At 39.3% G+C, this 21,148-nt stretch overlaps 1 protein-coding gene across 4 annotated transcripts in view; it reads right to left on the minus strand.

Annotated features, from left to right (window-relative positions):
* JMJD1C (jumonji domain containing 1C) overlaps nucleotides 1-21,148 on the minus strand; it is a 123,996-nt gene that overhangs the window by 12,271 nt on the left and 90,577 nt on the right. For 3 of the 4 annotated variants that reach the window (XM_081861115.1, XM_081861112.1, XM_081861114.1), the window contains 13 exons: nucleotides 18,584-18,689; nucleotides 16,559-16,683; nucleotides 15,619-15,762; nucleotides 15,340-15,526; nucleotides 13,445-15,120; nucleotides 12,007-12,179; nucleotides 9,552-11,719; nucleotides 6,559-6,760; nucleotides 4,345-4,559; nucleotides 3,483-3,635; nucleotides 2,803-2,892; nucleotides 1,471-1,598; nucleotides 1,051-1,264 (listed from right to left, as the gene is read on the minus strand). In XM_081861115.1, the coding sequence (XP_081717241.1) occupies nucleotides 1,051-1,264; nucleotides 1,471-1,598; nucleotides 2,803-2,892; nucleotides 3,483-3,635; nucleotides 4,345-4,559; nucleotides 6,559-6,760; nucleotides 9,552-11,719; nucleotides 12,007-12,179; nucleotides 13,445-15,120; nucleotides 15,340-15,526; nucleotides 15,619-15,762; nucleotides 16,559-16,683; nucleotides 18,584-18,590 (5,482 nt within the window). In that variant the 5' untranslated portion in view covers nucleotides 18,591-18,689. The remainder of the gene's footprint in view (nucleotides 1-1,050; nucleotides 1,265-1,470; nucleotides 1,599-2,802; nucleotides 2,893-3,482; nucleotides 3,636-4,344; nucleotides 4,560-6,558; nucleotides 6,761-9,551; nucleotides 11,720-12,006; nucleotides 12,180-13,444; nucleotides 15,121-15,339; nucleotides 15,527-15,618; nucleotides 15,763-16,558; nucleotides 16,684-18,583; nucleotides 18,690-21,148) is intronic. The other variant, XM_081861113.1, reaches the window with a different exon arrangement.

The following is a 21,148-nucleotide window of genomic DNA, read 5'->3' on the forward strand; positions in this document are numbered from 1 at the left end:
TGTATTTATATTGTAACCACACTGTCAATATAAAAGTTGTAAACATGAATGTATGAACAAGCAGCCGAACCATATTGGTTGGTCTTTTTGCTGCAGACTCATTCACAGCTCCTCTGGATTTCTGTCATTCGGTCTACAGAAATCAAGGCAAAGCCCTCCAGTACTGCCTGGTTCCACGAGATTATTGGAAGTCTGAATTAGCTTTCTTTTTATTCTAGAAGGACCATTTGTTCCTTCCTATCCTCTTCATTCCTGCCCATGCAACATACATTTTTCTTAACATGGAAAGTTTACACAACAAAAAAACTTAATGATAATGTAGGTCCCTATAATGATAATTAACGATAAACTGGGTAATCTTGCAAAACACCTGTCATTTCAGAAATCTAATGTGTAAAGTAGGCCTATTCTGTGGAGCCTGCTTGCACAACAGCCACCCATCCCACTAGCATAGAAGTCGAGAACCTGTTGCCACCAGATGTTGTTGGGCTATTGCTCCCATTGTTCCTGATCATTAGCCACACTTGCTGCGTCTGGCGGAAATGGCAGTCCAGTAATATCTGGAGGGTGACTGGTTCTCCACTCCTGTACTAGGAGAAATCTTGTGCCGCACAACAGCTGAATCCAATGGGAGTCCTATTCTTGTCAGAGGGCCTTCTAGGTAGTGGTGCCCACCCTGTGGAACGCCCTCCCATCAGATGTCAAGGAGATGAGTAAGTATATAACCTTTAGAAGACATCTGAAGGCAGCCCAGTATAGGGACGTTTTTCAAGGTTTAATGTTTTGTTATGTTTTTATATGTTGGAAGCCACCCAGAGTGGCTGGGGCAACCTAGTCAGATGGGCAGGGTACAAATAAGTTGTTGTTGCTGTTGCTGTTGTCAAAGCTGTTGTGCAACTGCCTAACACAACCAGTTGTTGTTGTTATTGGTGACAGTTAAGCTTGTGTGCTATTTCTTGAACAAAATTAAGATTCTCAAACTTCCTGTGCTAATGTTATATTGGATCTCACCCGCAATCTGCTTTCTAATCAACATATCCCATTATTTACCTTTCTTTTCTTCCCTGGCCTTTTGTTCTGCTAGATCTGCCAACCAGTGCAGTGGTGACTGGGATTCAGGAGGAGTTAACTTGCTGTCTGTGCTCACGTCACTTCCTGGGCTTGTATTACCGTTTGTCTCAGATTTCTGAGATGCCTTCTGCTGTTGCAACTCAGGTATGCACAGAGAAATTTTATTACTGTGATTAAGGACGTTCTGCAAAATCTGTAGGACACAACAATTCAATTAAGCACTTTGCATATGATAAAACAGTAATTACTTTAAGACCCTAATGCAGCATATGTAAACTATGCTTTAGTGACGCACAGTTAAGCAGCACTGAAAGTCAATAGCATATGCAACTGTGCATCTTAAAAGTGTCATAACAAATATTAACAAAATTATATTTGATCACTAAGCTGTGGCCTTACCTGAGATACACCATTCATTGAAGGGAACTTGCCAGGTTGTAAATTCTGTTTGCTGGCACACTGGCAATGGGCTCTAATCTCATGTTTCTCTCTAAGATTATGCATTGCTTCAAGAAGTTCCATTAATACTATAAAATATTAAGAAAACAATGAATTATACGGTTTTGAAGCTGACCACCTCAAACTTCATCTGCATCCTCACACCAAAGAGAATAGAGACCAAACCCTTAGAACCAGTTCCACCTTTGCCAACACATTTCAGAATTTTACCCCAAAATAAACAGCAAAATTCTGACACTAGCTATCTTCAACATGATTTTTTAAAATATGTCATTTTTTAAAATAAAAAAAATCTTGTTAACATGGTTAAGTACAATTTTTATTACATGGGGTAAGCTGCAGAATTTGAGGGACACAAACAAGAGGGATACTTAATGGGGAAAGGCAGAGAAGGGCTTGACACATGAATAAACAAAGATCATAAAGCACGACCATCATTAAAACAACATTTCCTGCACACTGCAACTTTTAAAAGCAATGCTGGCCTGCCACTTCATTTTTTCTGTGTTGCTTTCCCACCCTAGACAAAGGGCAGCAGCACATTTTATACAGCAATGGCCACTTGCTGCAGGTACATGAATAATCCAATTAAACACACAATAAAATCAAAATGTATTTAAAATGCACCAAGAACCATCACTAGCTAATCAAAGAAACAAAAAAGCATTTCCAGTTAAACTCATTAAAACCAGGAGGACCCTAGGTGCTCGTTCTATACCAAGTTAGCCAATGTATATGTAGATGTTGTTGGGCTAAAACTTCCATAATCTCTGAAAACTGACCAAGCTAGCTTGGGCTGTCGGGAGGTGAAGTCCAGCAACAACTGGAGGGCACCAGGTTGGCTACTCCTGGTCTGTCCCATGAACTCTGATGAAGTAAAAGGTCTTGATCTCTTTCCTAAAATCCTGCAAAAAGCTTTTGAACAAATCCATACTTTACACTTCTGCTATGTGGAACACTGATGTAACCATCATTCCAATCAGGCCTTAGCCTTCACTGATCTATAAAAGTTTATAAACTATGACCAGGAACAAAACAAGTTATAATTTTATACTTAAAATTCTGATCTCAGCTACGTCCTGGTTTACAAAAGAGTGCCTTTTCAGATGAAGGCTTGACAATAGCCTGCAGAAGGCACATTTCCTTCTGAAATACCTTCCATCTTAGGAAAAGAGACGCAATACCTCTGAGTCTGCAGCGCTAGCTATGAATCCTGAAATGCAGTACCAATATTCATTGATACAAAAGCTTTGACCTTCATTATGATCTTACCTGTTCCAGGAATGATCTGGGTTGGCATTAAATGTTTGTGATCATGAGGCTGCCCTTTCACACATTTCATCCAGGCGTACAATTCTTTATCTGTGAAGGCATTAACAGTTTACATCAGGGGTCAGCAACCTTTTTCAGCCATGGGCTGTCCCTCGGACCTTGTGGTGGGCCAGACTATATTTTTTTGTGGGGAGGGAAATGAACGAATTCCCATGCCCCACAAATAACCCAGAGATGCATTTTAAATAAAAGCACACATTCTACTCATGTAAAAACAACAGGCAGGCCCCACAAATAACCCAGAGATATATTTTAAATAAAAGGGCACATTCTACTCATGTAAAGACACGCTGATTCCCGGACCATCCACGGGCCAGATTGCGAAGGCGATTGGGCCACATCCGGCCCCTGGGCCTTAGGTTGCCTACTCCTAGTTTACATCATAGAATCAATTACGTTTTTTTATTAACTTCAATTAAACACAGTAATTTTAGATCAGCCTTCCAAACATACAACCTACAGTCATAAGAGCAGTGGTTTTGCACAAAGCTGAATACACTTGTGGTGATTTTACTTTGTATCCAGTTTTTGTGATTAAATAGAAACTAACCTAAAACTTCAAACAAGCAGTTCTAAAATGTTTAACTATTATCTTTAGTTCTTACAAAAAGTGCACTGACCTCTAGAACTCTTCCTTTCCTTAGCCTTATAGCAATCTAAGCAGACCACAAATCCACATTTTTGGCAGACCCAGTGAATGTTAAACAGAGTGGCTTCACATGCATCACACATTTCACGGACTCCTCTGACTGCTCTCTTCCAAGCTATTTTGGCTGGAATACAGAGTAAACAGAAGACCAAGTACTGAAATTTAAAGGCAAACAACTGCAAAATTATAGCACATAAATGAAATTTCAGCTGAAAACCTGTTTGATTTAGGGTGTCCTTCCCCAACTTGGTGCCCTCCAGACTGCAACTCTCATCATCCAGGACCACTGACCATGCTTCCTGGGGCTGATGGGGCTCATAGTACAAACCCTGTGGAGGATACTAGCTCAGGGAAGACTGATTTGCAAAGTACATTTGCCGCCCCACACTTTGATTCTTTTGTATAGTTTTGCACTTTTTAATAAAATTGCATTCATTTCTAAAGAGCCAATAAAGATACAGTTGAGACAACCCATAATTACAAAACATCATATTAAATACTTTTTTTTACAAAAGAAAAGAAAAGTTATGGAACAAATCAAGCTAGCAAGACTGTTGTTGCTTTGGGAATGGAACCCATGCTAATTTTATTAACTAAATTTATACCCCACCCTTCCTCCCAACCACAGTAAGTTTGGGGTAGCCCACCTTGTTAATGTCTTGGACATTTATCCCAATACATTTTTGTACCCCCCTGTGCCACTTCAACAGTACAATAAAATAACATTTTGATGCAATAGGGAAATTCCCAAGGAAGAACACGATGGATGAGCCACATTAAAAAGCAGCAACTAACTTTTGAACAGAGTTATTCAGAAAAAGTTGGATACTTACCATCCTTTTTGACCCAGGACATGGCTGTTTTCTCAGATGTCACTAACTGACAAAATTTGTCACCTATGTGGTCTAAGATGTATTTGCAAATTTCTAGGTCAATTTCATCATCATCATAATTATCATGTGTCCATAAACTCATTGCTTCATCATCATACTGATCAGGAGAAGAAAAGCCATCAATCCTAACCACTCCATTCTTACTAAAAGAAAGCCTACAAAACAAAAAAACACAAATTACATAAGTATCAAAATCATGATCAATTTAAAGTGTATTTCGATGTTAACTGTGTGTCAAACATGTTATGGTTGGCTAATGTCCAATGTTTCTGAAAGGCAGCATGAGAATGTATATCTGTCTTGGTTCTCTCCCTGAACCATTTTGTTGGCAGAGACAGACAAGGTACTGCTGGAAAGCTAAGAGGGAGATGGTGGTATTAGTGTATCATTGGAGAATCTAGAGTTGAAATATAGATTACCTGTTTCTGCTTTATATACCTTATATACATTGATGCCACATATAAAACAATAATTTCATAGAATTTAATTATTAATCTGCACCCAAACATGAGAAGTTTGTTACATAATGGTATTTTTTCACTATTCAATCTACTCATTATCAACATAACGTGACTACTAGAAAGCTTTTCAACGTTTCTATTAGTTGAATATGTGTTTGGCATAGAATGTAATGACATAAAATACAATAACAACAACAAAAATAATACCACAAAACCACAGGGATTAATTTGCAGGTCACACCCCATTTTGTTTTCCCCCCCTTCATGACTTGGGAACATAGTCGCCGGCTACATCCTTACATTCATTCTTACCTCAGGTTACTGTTTCCTTCCTCTCTTCCCTTCAGTCTTATTCAGTTCTAGCTCATCCTTCTTGTTGTGAAAAGGAAAAAAGCATTGCCTTTATGACATCAGAAACTGTTACTCCAATCCTTAGTCATCTCTTTGCCTCTGTCCTTCAGTTATTAGTAGGCATGTACATCTGTTCTGGTGATTGGCTCAATGGTTGCTGATGTCACAAAGGCCCTGCTTTTTCCTCTGTGGAGCTCCATGTAAAGGTTCCTTTTCAGGTTCTCTCCTGTTGAAAAGCTGCATGTTTTCCACAGTCTCTCACTTTCTCCTTATACATACCAGTCCCATACATATGACTTTTGTGTGGCAGGAATGAAGCCTACTACACAAAGGCAGAGTCACCTCAGCTGCTCCACCCATTTTTGCCTTTGGCCACCCTGCACCAAGAACAGAGCATGCTGCATAATATGTATGAATATATTATTATTAGATTCAAAGATCTGAGAAGTGGCCTAAAGTTCAAAATCACAAACCTGTTAAGCCAAAGACCTTGGATTTAAAATAAAGGATTCAATATTTTGTTAAATCACCTCCACCAAAACCTGCTGCTTTATTGAAAGAGAAGCTCCAATTGAGTTTACACAAAGAAAAATATTTCATAGAATCACAGAGTTGGAAGAGACTCCAAGGTTCATCTAGTCCAACTTCCTGCAATGCAGGAATCTCAGCTACAGCATCCATGACAGATGGCCATCCGATCTCAAAGGAAGCAAAGTCCACAACCTCATCAGGGAGTCCATTCTGCCCATTTACACCAGGGGTAGTGAAAGTGGTGCATTCCAGATGTTGTGGACTCCCATCAGACCTAACCATGGATTATCCTGGCCAGGGCTGATGGGTGTTGGAGTCCAACGACATCTAGACCCAGAAATGTGCAAGAGTGGCAGAGGCAGTGTTTTGATAATGTACGAGTTTTATAAGTACCAGGCTTTAGCAAAGTAAGAAAAAGGAAGCAGGGTCCACTTCATCAGCTTGGTTGATAGATCAGATCCATTTGTTTCTCCTCTCCCTGAGATGCTTCCACTCAAGTAGGCCATGACAAGAACATCAAAACTTAAGAACTGATGCCTGAGATTGCTGCCTCCCCACCACTTGTTGCAAACCTGCTGGTCGGTACTGCATTGTTTGCAACTGATCCTATGTAAGGCACTCTGGGAGCTTTTTAACTGAAGAGTGAGGTAAAAAAGTGACTACCCACAATTTCAAAAGCATTTCTAGCTTGTATGCATCACTGCACCAGCGTGTTTCAAACTGCACCTCTTCAAAGCGTAATGGCATTGCTACAACAGGAGTGTAGAAATAAAACTTGGTTTCTCAAAAAGAAAAAAAGTTTTTCACTTACCGACGAAAGTAGTAAAATCTACAAAACACTGGTGAGTGAGCTGATTCTTCTCCTTTCTTGCTTCTTACAAGTCTACATTCTCTGCATTTTTGCAAATTGGGCCCGATTTCATAACAAGAGTCATCCTGCAAAAAGGATTCTCCCGTCTGTTTCAACTTCTTTACTTTACGCCAGTCTTTTAATACTGAACGAGGTATGCCAGCTGCAAAAATGACAACTTCTTTAGTAAAAAGAAAGGCAATGTAATCAGGACTTAATATTTAGAGTTTAACAGAAGCTTTAGTGGGAGTATTATTATTTATTGCCTTTATTAATCACTTACTACAAAAATGTTTCAAAGCAACTTACAATTATAAAAGAATATATACATGATACAAAATTTAAAATACATTAAAAATAATTGAGTAAAAGTGTTTATATTGCAATAAAAAGGATGAATCCATGTATGTTAAATTATACAAAAGTGTTTGAAAATAGGTGGGGGCGGATGGGAAAATTCACACTTTTTTATTTAAGCTATTTTTGTTTTTTATCAATTACCAATTTTATTATCAATTTGCCCCATAATTTACAGAAGAATGGATGATAACCCGTTCATTTTGTCAGTACAACCACTAAGGCAGTATAATTTCAAACACATCTTACCTATGACTCTGCTTCTGTAAACTACTATGGTTACCTACATAATGAATTTATTTATTTATCTTGTTAAGACCAGTAGTATAAAAAAAGAAAGTATTTTCGAAAGAACGAAGTAAGATCTTTTACACATCTCCTTTCCAAAAATTCAGAAAAATAGGATTGCAAACATTTAATACATTTATTGGCCCCAGTGCAAAAGTATTTCCTATGGATTGCATATGGACAGTAATGTACAATGCAAACGAAATATTTTAGTTTAGTTTGTTTTCAAACACTTATATCCCTTCTTTTTTCTACCATAGAACCCAAAGTGGCACATCTATTCAGGCACTAACTAGACTCAGAACCAGCTACGCTTCAAGCAAGGTGGTGGTCTCATGTCCCTTATATCCTGGCTATGATTTCAGTCTTTAAAACAGTACTCACAAAAGACTATCAGCCAATCATAACAGGAAATTTAAAAAAACTGCAGCCTGGCAGCAAGCACATTTTCTTGAATCTTGTGACACTTTACATTTTTCAAGTGTGTAAGGTCTGACTTACACTAATGCTAAGCCATGGTTTGTTCATTCAAAGGATGACTTGTTTGAACATTTGATCCAAGTCTAGCAGATAGCAAAGCTATCTACAAAGCCAGTTTGTAGAGGAAAAATATTCATTTGCAGGCATGGTTTGAATTCAAACTGCACTGGCAAGCGAACTACTTCTAAGGGCTTGCTGTCAGCACTGATCAAGGAGCCCCACTTGCCAAGGAACACTGAAGAACACACTTTAGATTCACAACTGTTTCTTTGTGGCTGTCACTTTTTGCCTCATATGACATTGGGTGTGGGGCAGGCTGACGTGGTTTGGGAAAACAGCCTCGTGAGCCAATTTAGGACCCCTGCCAGGCCTAATTAGGCCCACAGGCCAGACACTCCCAAACACTGCCTTAACACTAACACAAACAGCTACATTAACATTGATATAGGTCACATGGTTCTTTGTGCCACTGATTTTTCTTCACATCATTTTAGTCTGATGCATTGTTGCCTGCCTTTGGGAGTAGAAAGTGCTATGCAACCTAGTTACGCTCTGCAGTGATTTCTGTTGCTGAGGTAGTACTTTATGGAGCTACTGTGATCATAAATTCCTGCAGTGCGCACATAGCTTGTTTTCTACTGGTTCGTGCAGTATAGTTTCCCCGTACAATTATGTGAGGGAAATAAGAAAATGCAGAATATATGGCTGAGGATTATTTGTTGAACCAGCCCGCAGACATAAAGAGGAAGCACACATCTGTTCATCTGCTAACTCCTAAAGCAACTGTGCATTGCAAAAACTAATTTTAGAATCTAGACAGAAACAGTGTGGTCCATATCACATGCTCAATCCTAAATTATTATTGAGTGTGAAAATGATAACCAATTCAACTGAAGTGCATGTGCACAGAGTGGAAAAGAAATACATAAAAGGAATAGTTCTTCACAGCAATAGGAGATGAAGAATCTTTAGATGGGGAAGCAGCTGGTAGCAACAGGGAGACAGGAAAAGCATAGGCAGAGAGAGAGAGAGAGAGAGAGAGAGAGAGAGAGAGAGAGAGAGATGTATGCTTTGGAAGAAGTAAACGGGCATGAGTCCGAAAGTAGCTTCAGGGATTGGAATTGTGTAGCAAGTACTGATCAGTAAAAAATAACATTTTAAAGTAACAGTTAAAAATGGGATAATATACAGCTACTTACAATAACAATTTGTATAAACCTCTAAGTTGTAACACTTAGGAATATTAGGTAAATTGAAGTGTCCCTTTTATAGCATTTATACAATTTCAGCACTGTTTTGTTGCAGTCCTAAAATTACTTGTGAATAGTAATTTTAAATAGTACCATTGTAAATAGTAAAACTCACAACAATGTTACAGTACAGCCAAAATCAGTCAGTTCTGATCAGTGGCCTGAGTCTGAAGGGGCAACTTTTAACACATGCAGAATACAGGGATAAGATCCCTAACTGGTGAGAGTTTCTGTCTCTGTGCTGGAAACCCCTCTGCACCATGAGGGTGACCATTACAGACTCAGTCCATCATGTGCCGGTTTGGGAGTATTGTGGGGTTATATTGAAGGGACGGAGCTACACTAAAGCATTCCCACAGCCTCGCCACAGGTTCAGAATGAATGTCTGAAGAAAGCATAGCGGACAGCAGAACTGTACAATACACATACACAGATGCATAATTTAGATAGGTTCAAGCTTTTCCTGGTATATAATATTGGGTGGTTGTTTTTTTTTAAAGTATAAAAGACACACAATCCTGACTGCAATAAAAAAACCTAATTTGTACATTCCAATTTGTATGCTAACTATATACTTACAATTGCTGCTGCTGCTCTGTAACTTCAATTTGCTTTTTTCTTTGGCACTTCTGCTAAGAACACCATTTGGCTTTATTTCTTCCTCTGCATCGCCTTTTTTCTTTTGCAAATCATTCTGTTTCTTTTTGTAAGTTGGCTTAGGCTGCCGCTTAGTCCTTTGCTCTGATTTGCTCTCACTTTCATCAGAATCTCCACTTTCAGAGCCAGATTCATACGTCCTTTTCGTTTTTCGCCTTGTCTGTTTCTCTTCTTTCGCAAGCTTTTCACCCAGCATTTTACAATCTATATTATTTTGCAAATCATTAGATGTAGAAGCTATTAAGTTAACAGTACATGGCTTAATGATTTCTGAGACAATGTTCCCCGAATTCTCTTTTTTATTAGTATTTTTATCTTCTTCCGAATGTCTTGTGAGCCAAGCTTTTTTCAGCTTCGTGTGGTAGTTCCCTTGACTCGTCTGGGATACTTGCCCATTGCCTACACTATTTGCTTTGTTTATTGTACCAGAGATGACAGTACTGTCTAGGGAAACGGAGGTTGGATATATTGGATTTTTCGCAGCAGTCAACTCTGTATCACTGGCACCGCTACTTTTAAACTGAGCAGCAGCCAATGCTGCCTTGTGCTTTTTCAAGTGAATAAAATCAGATGGCCCAGAGAATCCAGAGCTGGCCTGAAGAACACTTTCCGTTTTGCTGCAGGCTAATGTAACTGGAGCTGTGGTGCTCAGGCCACATTCTTGTATGTGTGCCACTTCCTGGTTTATGGCTGTGGAGGCAGTACTCTCTACTGACGTGCAAGCTAAAGCTGCATTGGACAAACAGTAAGTCACTTCTGAACTGCCCATGATTGGAACGCCAGTAGTAGCCACAGATGCTGTTACATCCGTTTTGGTGCTGCATACTGTCGTCGTAGTCGGCGTAACAGAACTGGGAACAGTGCCCTGGGAGGCAGCTGGCAAGTTCTTTTCATACTGGGCATGAATTGTGTCTGAGTTCACGGTCGGCATAACTATTCTTCCAGTCTCTCTGGCTTCCGCTGGTTTGGGACAATCGGTTTGGTTTATCCCCATCAGCGATCTTTCGACAACTCGCTCTTTTGGAGCTGTCTGCACGACAGATACTGTATCATACTTTGTACGTGAAGGTGGACGTACAATGACAGAAGCTGTGGCAGAAGGCAATTTCCTCTCTATGTGCCATTCCATTTTGTCATTATTTGGAATATTATTATTTTTCCATATATCTGAAAATTTTTGCTCCAAAGCACTTTTGTAAACATTTTGTGCTTCCTTCGGCTCAGGTACTAAAGTTGGTGGCTTCTGTAATTCGTGGATTTTGCTACCAGCATTAACTGGCTGCACTGGAGTTAAGGTTGGAGGAGAAAGGCTATTGTAACTTCCTTCCTTCCTCTCCAAACTGTGATGGACTGGAGGGTGAAACACCGGGGCCCTGTGCAAAGCGGGCATTGTTCGGAGTGTACTTGAGGATGAAACAGACAACTGAGTAGGACTTCTGGAGTCATTTCTGAAAGAATTTGCTGAATTAGAGGTCGCTTGCTGTGAAAACTGCTCTGTTATCTTGCCTATTGAGCTTTCAGACTCTGGTGGGTGTTTAATCAAAGGCGGTGGTTTTGAAAGAGATGTAGTGAAAGAAGTGAGTGACTGAGCAGAAGCTGTTGAAGGACAACTGCTCTGTTTATCGGCACACATACCTGAAACCTCTTTGGACGAGTATGTTCGTGGTGGTTCGTTGACCACGCTGTTAGACAAAGTGGTAAAATAGTTGCTTTGTGGCAAGTTCTGTGGTACAGAATGCTTCATCTTGTAAAGTTCTGAATCTTTCTCATGTTTTACTCCATGGCTTTTGGGGCTAGAGGATGATAATGGCAATATTCTGGAATATGATTCCCTTTCGCCCTCAAGTGCCTTGATTTTAGCAGTAAAAGGAGCAACCTCAATACTTTCTTGAAGTATCCTCCTGTGCTCTTCTTTATACTTGCTTAGCCTCTCGCCTGTCTCTTGAAGTGACCTTTGCAGTGGGTCTACAAAGTGTCTTTGCAAATGGCCCTCTTTTGCAGTCTGTGATCTGTTATGCTCTACATCTGACTTTGCTGGAGTAGCTGCAACTGAACGTAAAGGTTCAAAAATTCCTTTCCTTTCCAATTCTCTGTACAAAGACACAGAAAGCAGAACTGAAATAATTCTGTTTCACATCAATGCAGTAATATGCTAAACAAGAAATATGCCATACAAATGTGAAAGTGATAGTAATAATATATTCATCATTAATATACTTTTCACATTCCTGTTGGTTATCCTTTGAGTGTGATATGTGATGCAAAGTTTCCAGAGACTTAAAGCTAAATACAAAAAGCAAACAAGTAAACCATCCTCAGTCTTTCATCGGCATTATCTTACCTCTTGTGTTTAGAAATTTAAACAAAGCAAACTTACTCTTTATGATGATCCGCTATACTTTTTGACAATGGAGGACTAGGGTGTGTCGTCAGTTTAAGTGGCCGATGTGGTTCTGCACTGGATGGTCTTACAGGTATGTGGCTCATTAACCCAAGACCGTCAGCTGAGGTCACAGGGGTGGGCTGGTGTAACCAAGGACTAGGAGTATTCTGTTAACAGCAACAAAACCAGACTTTATAGTTACTACTGGAACCTAAACATAAGCATAACTCCATTTTATCAAAACCCTAGGGTGCCAAACTGTTTTTCTGTGCTGGCATTGTTTAAGGTATAAGTGACACAATTAAATTACTGCGGCTATCCTATTTTTGAATCCTATTTGAGTAAGGATTCAAAATAGATGAAAATGTATGCAGTTTATTCTGAAGCGAGGTAAAATGTTAAATTTAACTAAAAAGAAAAGCATACCAAATGAATAGGAGAAAAATCTGTGGTCAGCATCTTCTAAAAGTAAATTGAAATATCACCCGTGGCCCATTTTTGGAACACAATTCCCAGCCAAAGCTATACCATCTTCCATGCCACACTTACTACAAAATACAGTATGAAAGATCTTCAATAGCAATAAATTCAATAATGGGTTAGTTAACTAGCTAGAAAAGACTCGTGCACATGCAGTGCTAATGATATCATGATTAGGAGCCTGGAAGCTTGCCGTGTTCTTTCCCAGCCCCCTTTCTCTGGTTAGAATTAGTATGGTGCAGTATTAAGTCTGCACTGGTACTAAGAAGGGTTTGAAAACCAACATCTGGCCCCGGTTTAAAAGCTAGCAATTAGTTACCACTGCTGCAAATGTAATGTTGCACCTTAGTTAACAACAGAAAGGGAGAGCAGGAGAAAGAATACATGAGCCTCTGGCATGCCTCCAATCTCCTAATCATGGCTAGGAGACTGCTATTACTGCATCTGTATCAGGCCTCCATCCTATTATAGCATATTACATTCTGCTGCTAAGATACTACAGTAATGGGTGAAAGAAATCCTTCTACAAAGCTAAGGACATTTGAGTCTTTGAATTTCAGTTTTAAGTATCCCCACATTCTGTAAGCTTCTACAACAATGACTTTTTTTTAAGAAAGAGAAAACTCTATAAATCCAGATTTCTCTTTTTAAAAAAAAAAAACAAAACAAAACCCAACAATCCTAAAGTGCCTCCCAACCTCTCACCAGAGAGCAGAATTTAAGCACAAATATAAGTGTTGCACTCAGTCACCCAACTCTAATAATATACATAATACAATACTATGACATGTTTCATTTCCCCCTCCCCTCTTGAATCAAAGCCTGATTACAAAGCAGCAATTATTTAAATTTGTTAAGGCAATTATAAAGCACTATAAACAGATTACACACCACATCAAGTTATCATATATTATCCCAATGTATAATAAACTGGGGATTCAGCATGACTTACCCTTCTCAGAGGAGCCTCAGTATTAACAGAAGCTTCAGAATGGACCCATTTAGATGAAGGTATTCCAAGTCCTGAGTATGCATGTGTTCCGTTGGGATACTGCCAAATAATTGGATAAAGTCCCAGGTGATTATACGTAGCAGAAGGGTGAGCTTGCCCAAGAAGATGTGGTGACTGGTGCTGTAGCATCTGTTGCTGTTGCTGGTGTGCTAATGCCAAATGGCTTAAGCTGCTAGCATGAGCAGTCTCTAGTCGTGGATGGCCTCCCAACAGAGAGGCTGTAGGCACTCCAGGTAACACTGCAGGAAGTAGATGCGGGTGATGAACAGAATGGTGAGATGTACTACTAAGAGGATGTGTATTAATAGCAGACAAAGGAGTTTGGTTTGAGGACCCAGCTAACAAATGGGATGCACCAGTTAATGCGGGGTGATGAGTGTTTGGATTTAAACAAGTTCTATGGGAAGTGGAATGAGGAGGATAGTTATGCTGATGTAAATAGGGTGATATATGGTTAGTTCCCGTTTCTTGTCCAATAAGAGCGGGATCTCTGTAAACGGTGAAATGTTCATTCTTGTCAATGATAAGAGGACTTTTAGTAGCTTCTATTGAACTAACTCTAGCTGGAACTGGATGAAAGCTAGACCTAGGCAAATCATGTTCAGTTTTAATTGCTGACCTTGTTACTCCAGTAACATGGCTGTTCTGGTAATTAACCTTAGACTTCACAGTGTCGGGAGATTGGGCGTGTTTATATTTAACTTCAGGTGAAGAATTTGACTTGATTTTAGGGGTTTCAATCAGTGGGACAGCTTTTGACTTCACTACATCAGAGACTGGACTTTGTTTACGTACTCTGCCCTCTTCTGCTATGGAAATGACAGTTAAAGATGAAACAGAGCCATACGGAACTTTTTCAGAATTATGATGTTCATTTGCTGATGTACTTTTCACAACTTTTGGTTGTATCAAATCCATTTTGTTGGCATTATTAATCCAGTTTTCATCAGTTTCCAGCTTTCTCACTTCCAGAAAGCTTGAATTTGTAAACAGATGTTTTGTATCACTACCCGGAGGCTCCATTTTCTGACGAGTTTGCAAACCAAAAGTATTTGATATGTTTTCCTGGGGCACAATAGTTGAACTGTTTTCAATATTTATATCAATACAACCTTTTGGTGTATGGCAACTGGGCACAAACTGCTCATTCGGTAAGAGCTCCCTGGGTTGTTGCTTTTCTATACTGCACTCTTGAATGCATACATCATTCGCATTCCTATCATAAACTGTTGGCTGCTCAGCTTGATGGAGTGAAATTTCTTGCAGCTCCAAGTCAGCTGACTCTGGCCTATCTGTTTCTTGATGTTTTTTGTCTTCCTGTATCTCGTGCCAGGGTGACTGGCTGTCTATTAGTGTTTGTTCCTCTATACCATCACTGCTCTGGGATTTTCCTTCTTTCCCATTTAACTTTGAAGTGTTCTTGCTTTTCAATTCGTTCTCTGAATTCTGCTCCGACGAAGAATCTGTCAGTCTTTTGTTTGAATTTTCTGAGTCACTGCTCTCAGAATAGTCTGAAGTGTTGTCTATCCGCTGCCTCTTCATACCGAGTTTCTTTTCATCATCTTCTGGTTTTCTTCTTTTGGAAATAAAGTGTTTGCTCTTATTTTTGGAATTTTCTGTAGAAATAAATAAATAAATAAATAAATAAATAAATAAATAATCCTTTATTTCAGTGTTTCCCAACCTTGTGCCTCCAGCTGTTTTTGAACTACAACTCCCATCATCCCTGACTAGCAAGACCAGTGGCAAGGGATGATGGGAATTGTAGTCCAAAAACAGCTGGAGGCACAAGGTTGGGAGAAGCATTGTTCCAACCCTTTGAAAAATGTTTATACCTCCTTGACTGATATAGTCATATTTTTCCTCTTTTGTCTTTTCTTCATCAGGCACACTGCTATCAGAGCCTTTCCTTTTATGTGGACGAGCATTCCGCTGCTGGTGATGTGAATTTTGCTTAGGTGCTGCACTCTGGGAATTCATTGCTGGCCTGGGACTATTTGCCTGTGCCCGGGTATAGTGGCCCTAAATAAAAAGAGTAATACATTTATAATTCATTAATACAAGATAGTTAACAAAGTAAATGGCAATGTAATTTAAAATCAAAATATATCTACGTGGGCTGTGTTGCTGTTCTGGTTGGAACGAGACCTGCGTCGTGATGTAATGCCAATATTTTCACCTTTCAACAAAGAGTGAACAACATCATCTAGAAAGGTCATCTGAACCATAGAGGGATCCACATTTTGTGGTTCTAAAACCTGGTTAATTTTGAAAAACAAAAAAAGGGAATCAATTCTTATTTATATATTCCATATGAATGCCAGCTGCAAATACAAAATTTATGTCCTAACTTGAAACAACTTTTTTGGCACAAAACTTCAAAAGGAATGAAGTGGCATCCTTTCATATTGGGGGGGGGGGATACATGTTAACATGTTTTATAAGAACAATGCCAACGTTCCAGAGCTTTGGTCCCAAACTGAAAATCCTTCAATTTTTTTTTTAACTGGTCAAACAAAAATAAAGCATACAGGATGAAGATTTTTTTTCAGCTTCAGAGGGAAAGGAGTATGAGTGATTAATGATAACTATAAACCAACGCTAACTGAATATAGGACAAAAGGTTATATTGGCCGTTACTTCTATCCCACCATTTCATTATCTTGGGGAGCTCAATTAAGGAAAATAGATCTTCACCTCCCCAGCTCCATTTTATTTCTGTATTTATGCCCTGAAAATATTAAAGACTACTGCAATATGCATTCTGGTTTCCTTTGTTCCATGTAGGCATTTATAGCCACTTTATCACCTGACAGCACTTTTTAAAAACAACAACAATGAATCCTTACAGACATGATTCCCTTCATCCACATTTTATTTATCTTACTGTTCAGGTAATAACCGAATAAGCAGATTTGAGTTTTTAAAACCATAAATGATTGTGTTAAGTAATATTTTAAAACAATGTATATATGCAACTCAATTTTAGGCCAACAGTTCCAAAGCCATGACAAACCTATTTATGTTTAAGACAAACACGGAAGAAATAGTTACCTGATCATTCATAACAATCATAGTGCGTGTAAATAGATCATGATGAGTTATTATACCAGTGAACCACTGGGTGGCAGAGTCCTGTCTGTATACTCTCACTCTATAGCCGTTTAAGGAATATGGTCCTTCGAAAATAAAAATAAAAATAATTTTTGAGGATTATTGCAATAATTTTCCAATCCATGGCTTGGTTTTAAAAGCGCATGCAGCACAGATGTTATCTTACACTGTAAGCCACCCCACCCCCGAAAACCGAACTTCCATTATGCCTTTAAGTCTACTGTATACTTCTCTTTGGATAGAGAGGCATTTTTATGATCAAGCAAGCCTAACTTCTTGAACAGAACCTCCACAGCAGCTGTTTGCATGCCCAGATGCTTCTGGAGTAGAAACAATGTAGTTCTTGAAGTTTTGGGTTTCACAGCTGCCAATAGCTTCCCAAAAGTGACCACAGAACTCTGTAGCCTCTGCAGTAGTTCAAAAAAAATAATATCAAAATCATTCAGCAGCCTTTTCTCCTTCCCAAGGCTACTGTGCAATAACAAGCATTAATTTATAAAACCCAGCAGATGAAACATGCATTTAAATCACATAGTAACCAACAAACAACTTCCTATTTTAAAATACTACATTTTTTTTAAAAAAAAGTGGGGGGCTTTGTGAACAAAATATCCTAACATTGGATATTGGTTATACTGAAAACTGGTTGGGAAATACCATGGCTATTACCCACAAGTCATAATGCATAAATAGTCTAAGAAGGAAATTTTTAGTCTGCTTATTTTAAGATTTTAGACATTTCTGCATTAAAGTTTTGTTCCTATGTTCCCTGTTTGTTGCTTTAGCACTGAGCTGTAGTGTAGTGTGGAAAAAGTTCTGTGAAAAAGATCATACTGACATTACACCTCAGGTGGCACCAAAATTGTCAATAACTAAACAATAACTAAGGGACGCAGGTGGCGCTGTGGTCTAAACCACTGAGCCTAGGGTTTGCTGATCAGAAGGTAAGCGGTTCGAATCCCCGCAATGGGGTGAGCTCCCGTTGCTCGGTCCCTGCTCCTGCCAACCTAGCAGTTCGAAAGCACATCAAAGTGCAAGTAGATAAACAGGTACCGCTCTGGCGGGAAGGTAAACGGCATTTCCGTGCGCTGCTCTGGTTCGCCAGAAGCGGCTTAGTAATGTTGGCCACATGACCCGGAAGCTGTACGCCGGCTTCCTCGGCCAATAAAGTGAGATGAGCACCGCAACCCTAGAGTTGGCCACGACTGGACCTAATGGTCAGGGGTCCCTTTACTTTTACCTAGCCCTATGAATGTTCTTATCTATGCATGAAAAAATATTACTACAGATCCAGTAGAAGTATGGGTGCATTGTGAATTGCAGCTAAAACAATACTGCCTTCGTGTCTTGCTGGTGGGCTTCCGAGAAGCATCTGGAATTGTGAGAAACAAGGTAGGCTAGACAGACGTTGGATCAGATCCAGCAGGACTCCTTATACCCTTACTGTGGGAATCAAATCCACTGAAAAAGCATTTCCAGTCCCTGCAGAATATTACTCGCTGACACCCTTTGTTTGCCTGGAAAATGTACCATTAATGTAGCATAATATTACATGTATTTACATTTAATACATAAACTTGGGTCACAGACTCAGAAGATGTCAGTCATGTCCCTTTTTCATGTCAGCTCCAAGGACTTAACCACAAACTGTTTTTTAAATTCACTACTCACAAATGGTTCAAGCGACAATAAACAATTCATAATACATGCGATTACACCTGATTTTTAAAAGCATCCCCCCTCAACACAAAAAACCAAGTAAATCATGGCTAATGGCATTACTGAACTACTGAGCTATTTACCATATACTAAACAACAGTTTCTGAAATATGAATATACTTTCATTTAATAAATTTTGAAAACAAATCCACATTTCTACTTACAGTATAATTTTTCCTCCAATCATGTTTCAGTATTAATTTTCATGGGACCTAATTAGAAGAAAAAAATATTTCTCAAAATTACCTTGCATAAAAATCTCTTGCACCTTTTGTTCCTTTACCCAGATTTTTACTTCCTCCTGAAGCTGTGGGTTGTCCCTGAGAACTGGGTTTAAACTGTCTACGTCGTCCTAAAGCAGAAATTAAGAAGAACCCTATGTTATACACATTTAGTATTTTATGAAATTTATTTCCTTCAATCCAACAATTTGTTGAAACCTATGTATTCTGAAGAACACAACTGCAGACCAGTGACAGAAGTTGTCCCAAATGCTCGATTCCCCCCTCCATTACGGACCCAGATCCAATATGTTGCCAAATAAATAAATAAATGGCTTTAAATACTTTTCTATTCCATGCATGTTTTCAATAGCACCAAATCAGTCCACTTAAATTCTTGGATCAAAAAAATATTCAAGTTAAGACTACAATATCTCAATAAAGCTACTGTCAAATTCTGTACTTGGACAATCTCTTTATTAGGCCAACCAAAATGTAACAAAATAGTGCAAGCTTTTAAGTTTTCCAAAACGCTTCATCAAGCTACATGGTGAACAGGGCAATATGGGGGAGAGAGGGCAGCTTGTGGTTGGTGTTGAAGCCATGGGGTCTGCATCTGGTGGCAGTCTTGAAACATAATAACGGAGAAGACAGAAAAAAATACAAATGAATCTATGCAGCTATTGAGTTGCACCAAGGTCTGCTGGGAACAAGAAGCAGAACAATGGCTGATTTACCATCTCTGAAACTCTCTCCAACCTTAGATGAAATACATAGGCTTCCACACATAAGGATGGAAAGTTTTTCAGAAATTGTGAATCAACCATTGCTATGCCTCTTATTCCCAGCAGGGAAAGCTCCATTAAGAGCTTCATTTGCACATGGGCTACCCAGTTCCCATTCCACCTTGAAGACTGATCAGATGAAGATTCCATGGGTTCAATGTCATAATTGTTGTCATCTCACTTCTGCCAAGTGCTCTGTTAACTTTCTAGCCTTGTCAAGAATTTTAGGAGCGCGCAAAAGCTTGCACACCCTTTTGCTATATTTTGGTTGGCTTAATAAAAGGCATTGTACTAATATGGATAATCAAAATCGTATGGGTCAACATAGTTACCTTCATCTTTTGTGTGACTAATAAAACTAATGCTGCCTTATAAACTAGCATATTGAACTTTAAATACATTTTGATTTACACACCAACTGGAGTTTGGATGCTCTAAAACCCCAAATTCAGACACTCCTCCATTAATACAACAAAATGAAACAAAGAGATGACATTGCTGAATCTGAACAAGTGCATTTGTATACACTTCTTTTGTTACACAATTTATACAGTGTGGGTGGGTTCTGAAAAATTATCACAGTAAGATTAATTATTTTAAAACACTGTTAAATAATGCTTTTCTTATCTGTGAATTTCAAAGACAAGTAAAAATCTATACTGAGTGGTCAATGATTAGACAAAGGCTGAAATATATTCACGAAATGCAAGAAAATAATATAAAAGACGGCTACTTATTTCCATACAAGAGGACTCTCTACTGAAGGAATCCCCCCCCCCCAATTATTGTATTTCAATAGCATGAAGTACAATGGTGGACCTATTACTGCATTTCTCAGGGTTGCCTGTGAAGGCCTTCTTGGGTGCCCCAAAATGAACTGCAATTCCCTGATCTCCAGTTTTAATTTAAAAAGAAGTTTCTAGCATTTATTGAACCCGAGATATGAGGCAGAACATACAGAAACAGTTCTTCTCAATTTTTTTTGTGATGAATTATACAGCTCCACCATTTCAGTGTTTTACTTTGCCGCCCACCACATGGAAAAAACTCCCACCCCACCAGAAAATAATCCTGTGAACTCCCAAGTGTATGAGAGAGGAAGATGGTGCACTTAGGCAAGAGAGGGATAGGTGCACATGTGTGTGTGTGTGAGAGAGAGAGGGGGGGGTATAAACTATCTAGTCTGCATGTTATGTGCGGTTTGAGTGGCGAGGGAGAGATGGATAGGTGAAGTGTATGTATGAATGTTAGAAAGGTGCATGTATGTCTGAGGTCTGTGAGTAGTGACTGTGTGTATGTATGCAAGAGTGTGAGTATGGTGTAGCCACCTTATATATTCTTCATAGTACTGCTGGAATGCTCAATAGTGTGTGCATATGTGATATATGGGACGTGGGTAGCGCTGTGGTCTAAACCACTGAGCCTAGGGCTTGCTGATCAGAAGGTAGACGGTTTGAATCCCTGCGATGGGGGTGAGCTCCCGTTGTTCGGTCCCAGCTCCTGCCAACCTAGCAGTTCGAAAGCACGTCAAAGTGCAAGTAGATAAATAGGTACCACTCCAGCAGGAAGGTAAACGGCATTTCCATGCGCTACTCTGGTTTCGCCAGAAGTGGCTTAGTCATGCTGGCCACATGACCTGGAAAAACTGTCTGCAAACAAACGTTGGCTCTCTCGGCCAGAGGCAATAGAATTCTGGATCCCATGAACTGGGGATCTAAGGAGTGGTTGCTAGTTTCTCTTGTCACTGGCATTTTTCAGTGGAAGACACACAGGACAATCTTGTCACGTACAATTCATGCTCCCCC

Source organism: Podarcis erhardii (assembly GCF_964252035.2).
Source record: "Podarcis erhardii genome assembly, chromosome: 5".
Taxonomy (NCBI): domain Eukaryota; kingdom Metazoa; phylum Chordata; class Lepidosauria; order Squamata; family Lacertidae; genus Podarcis; species Podarcis erhardii.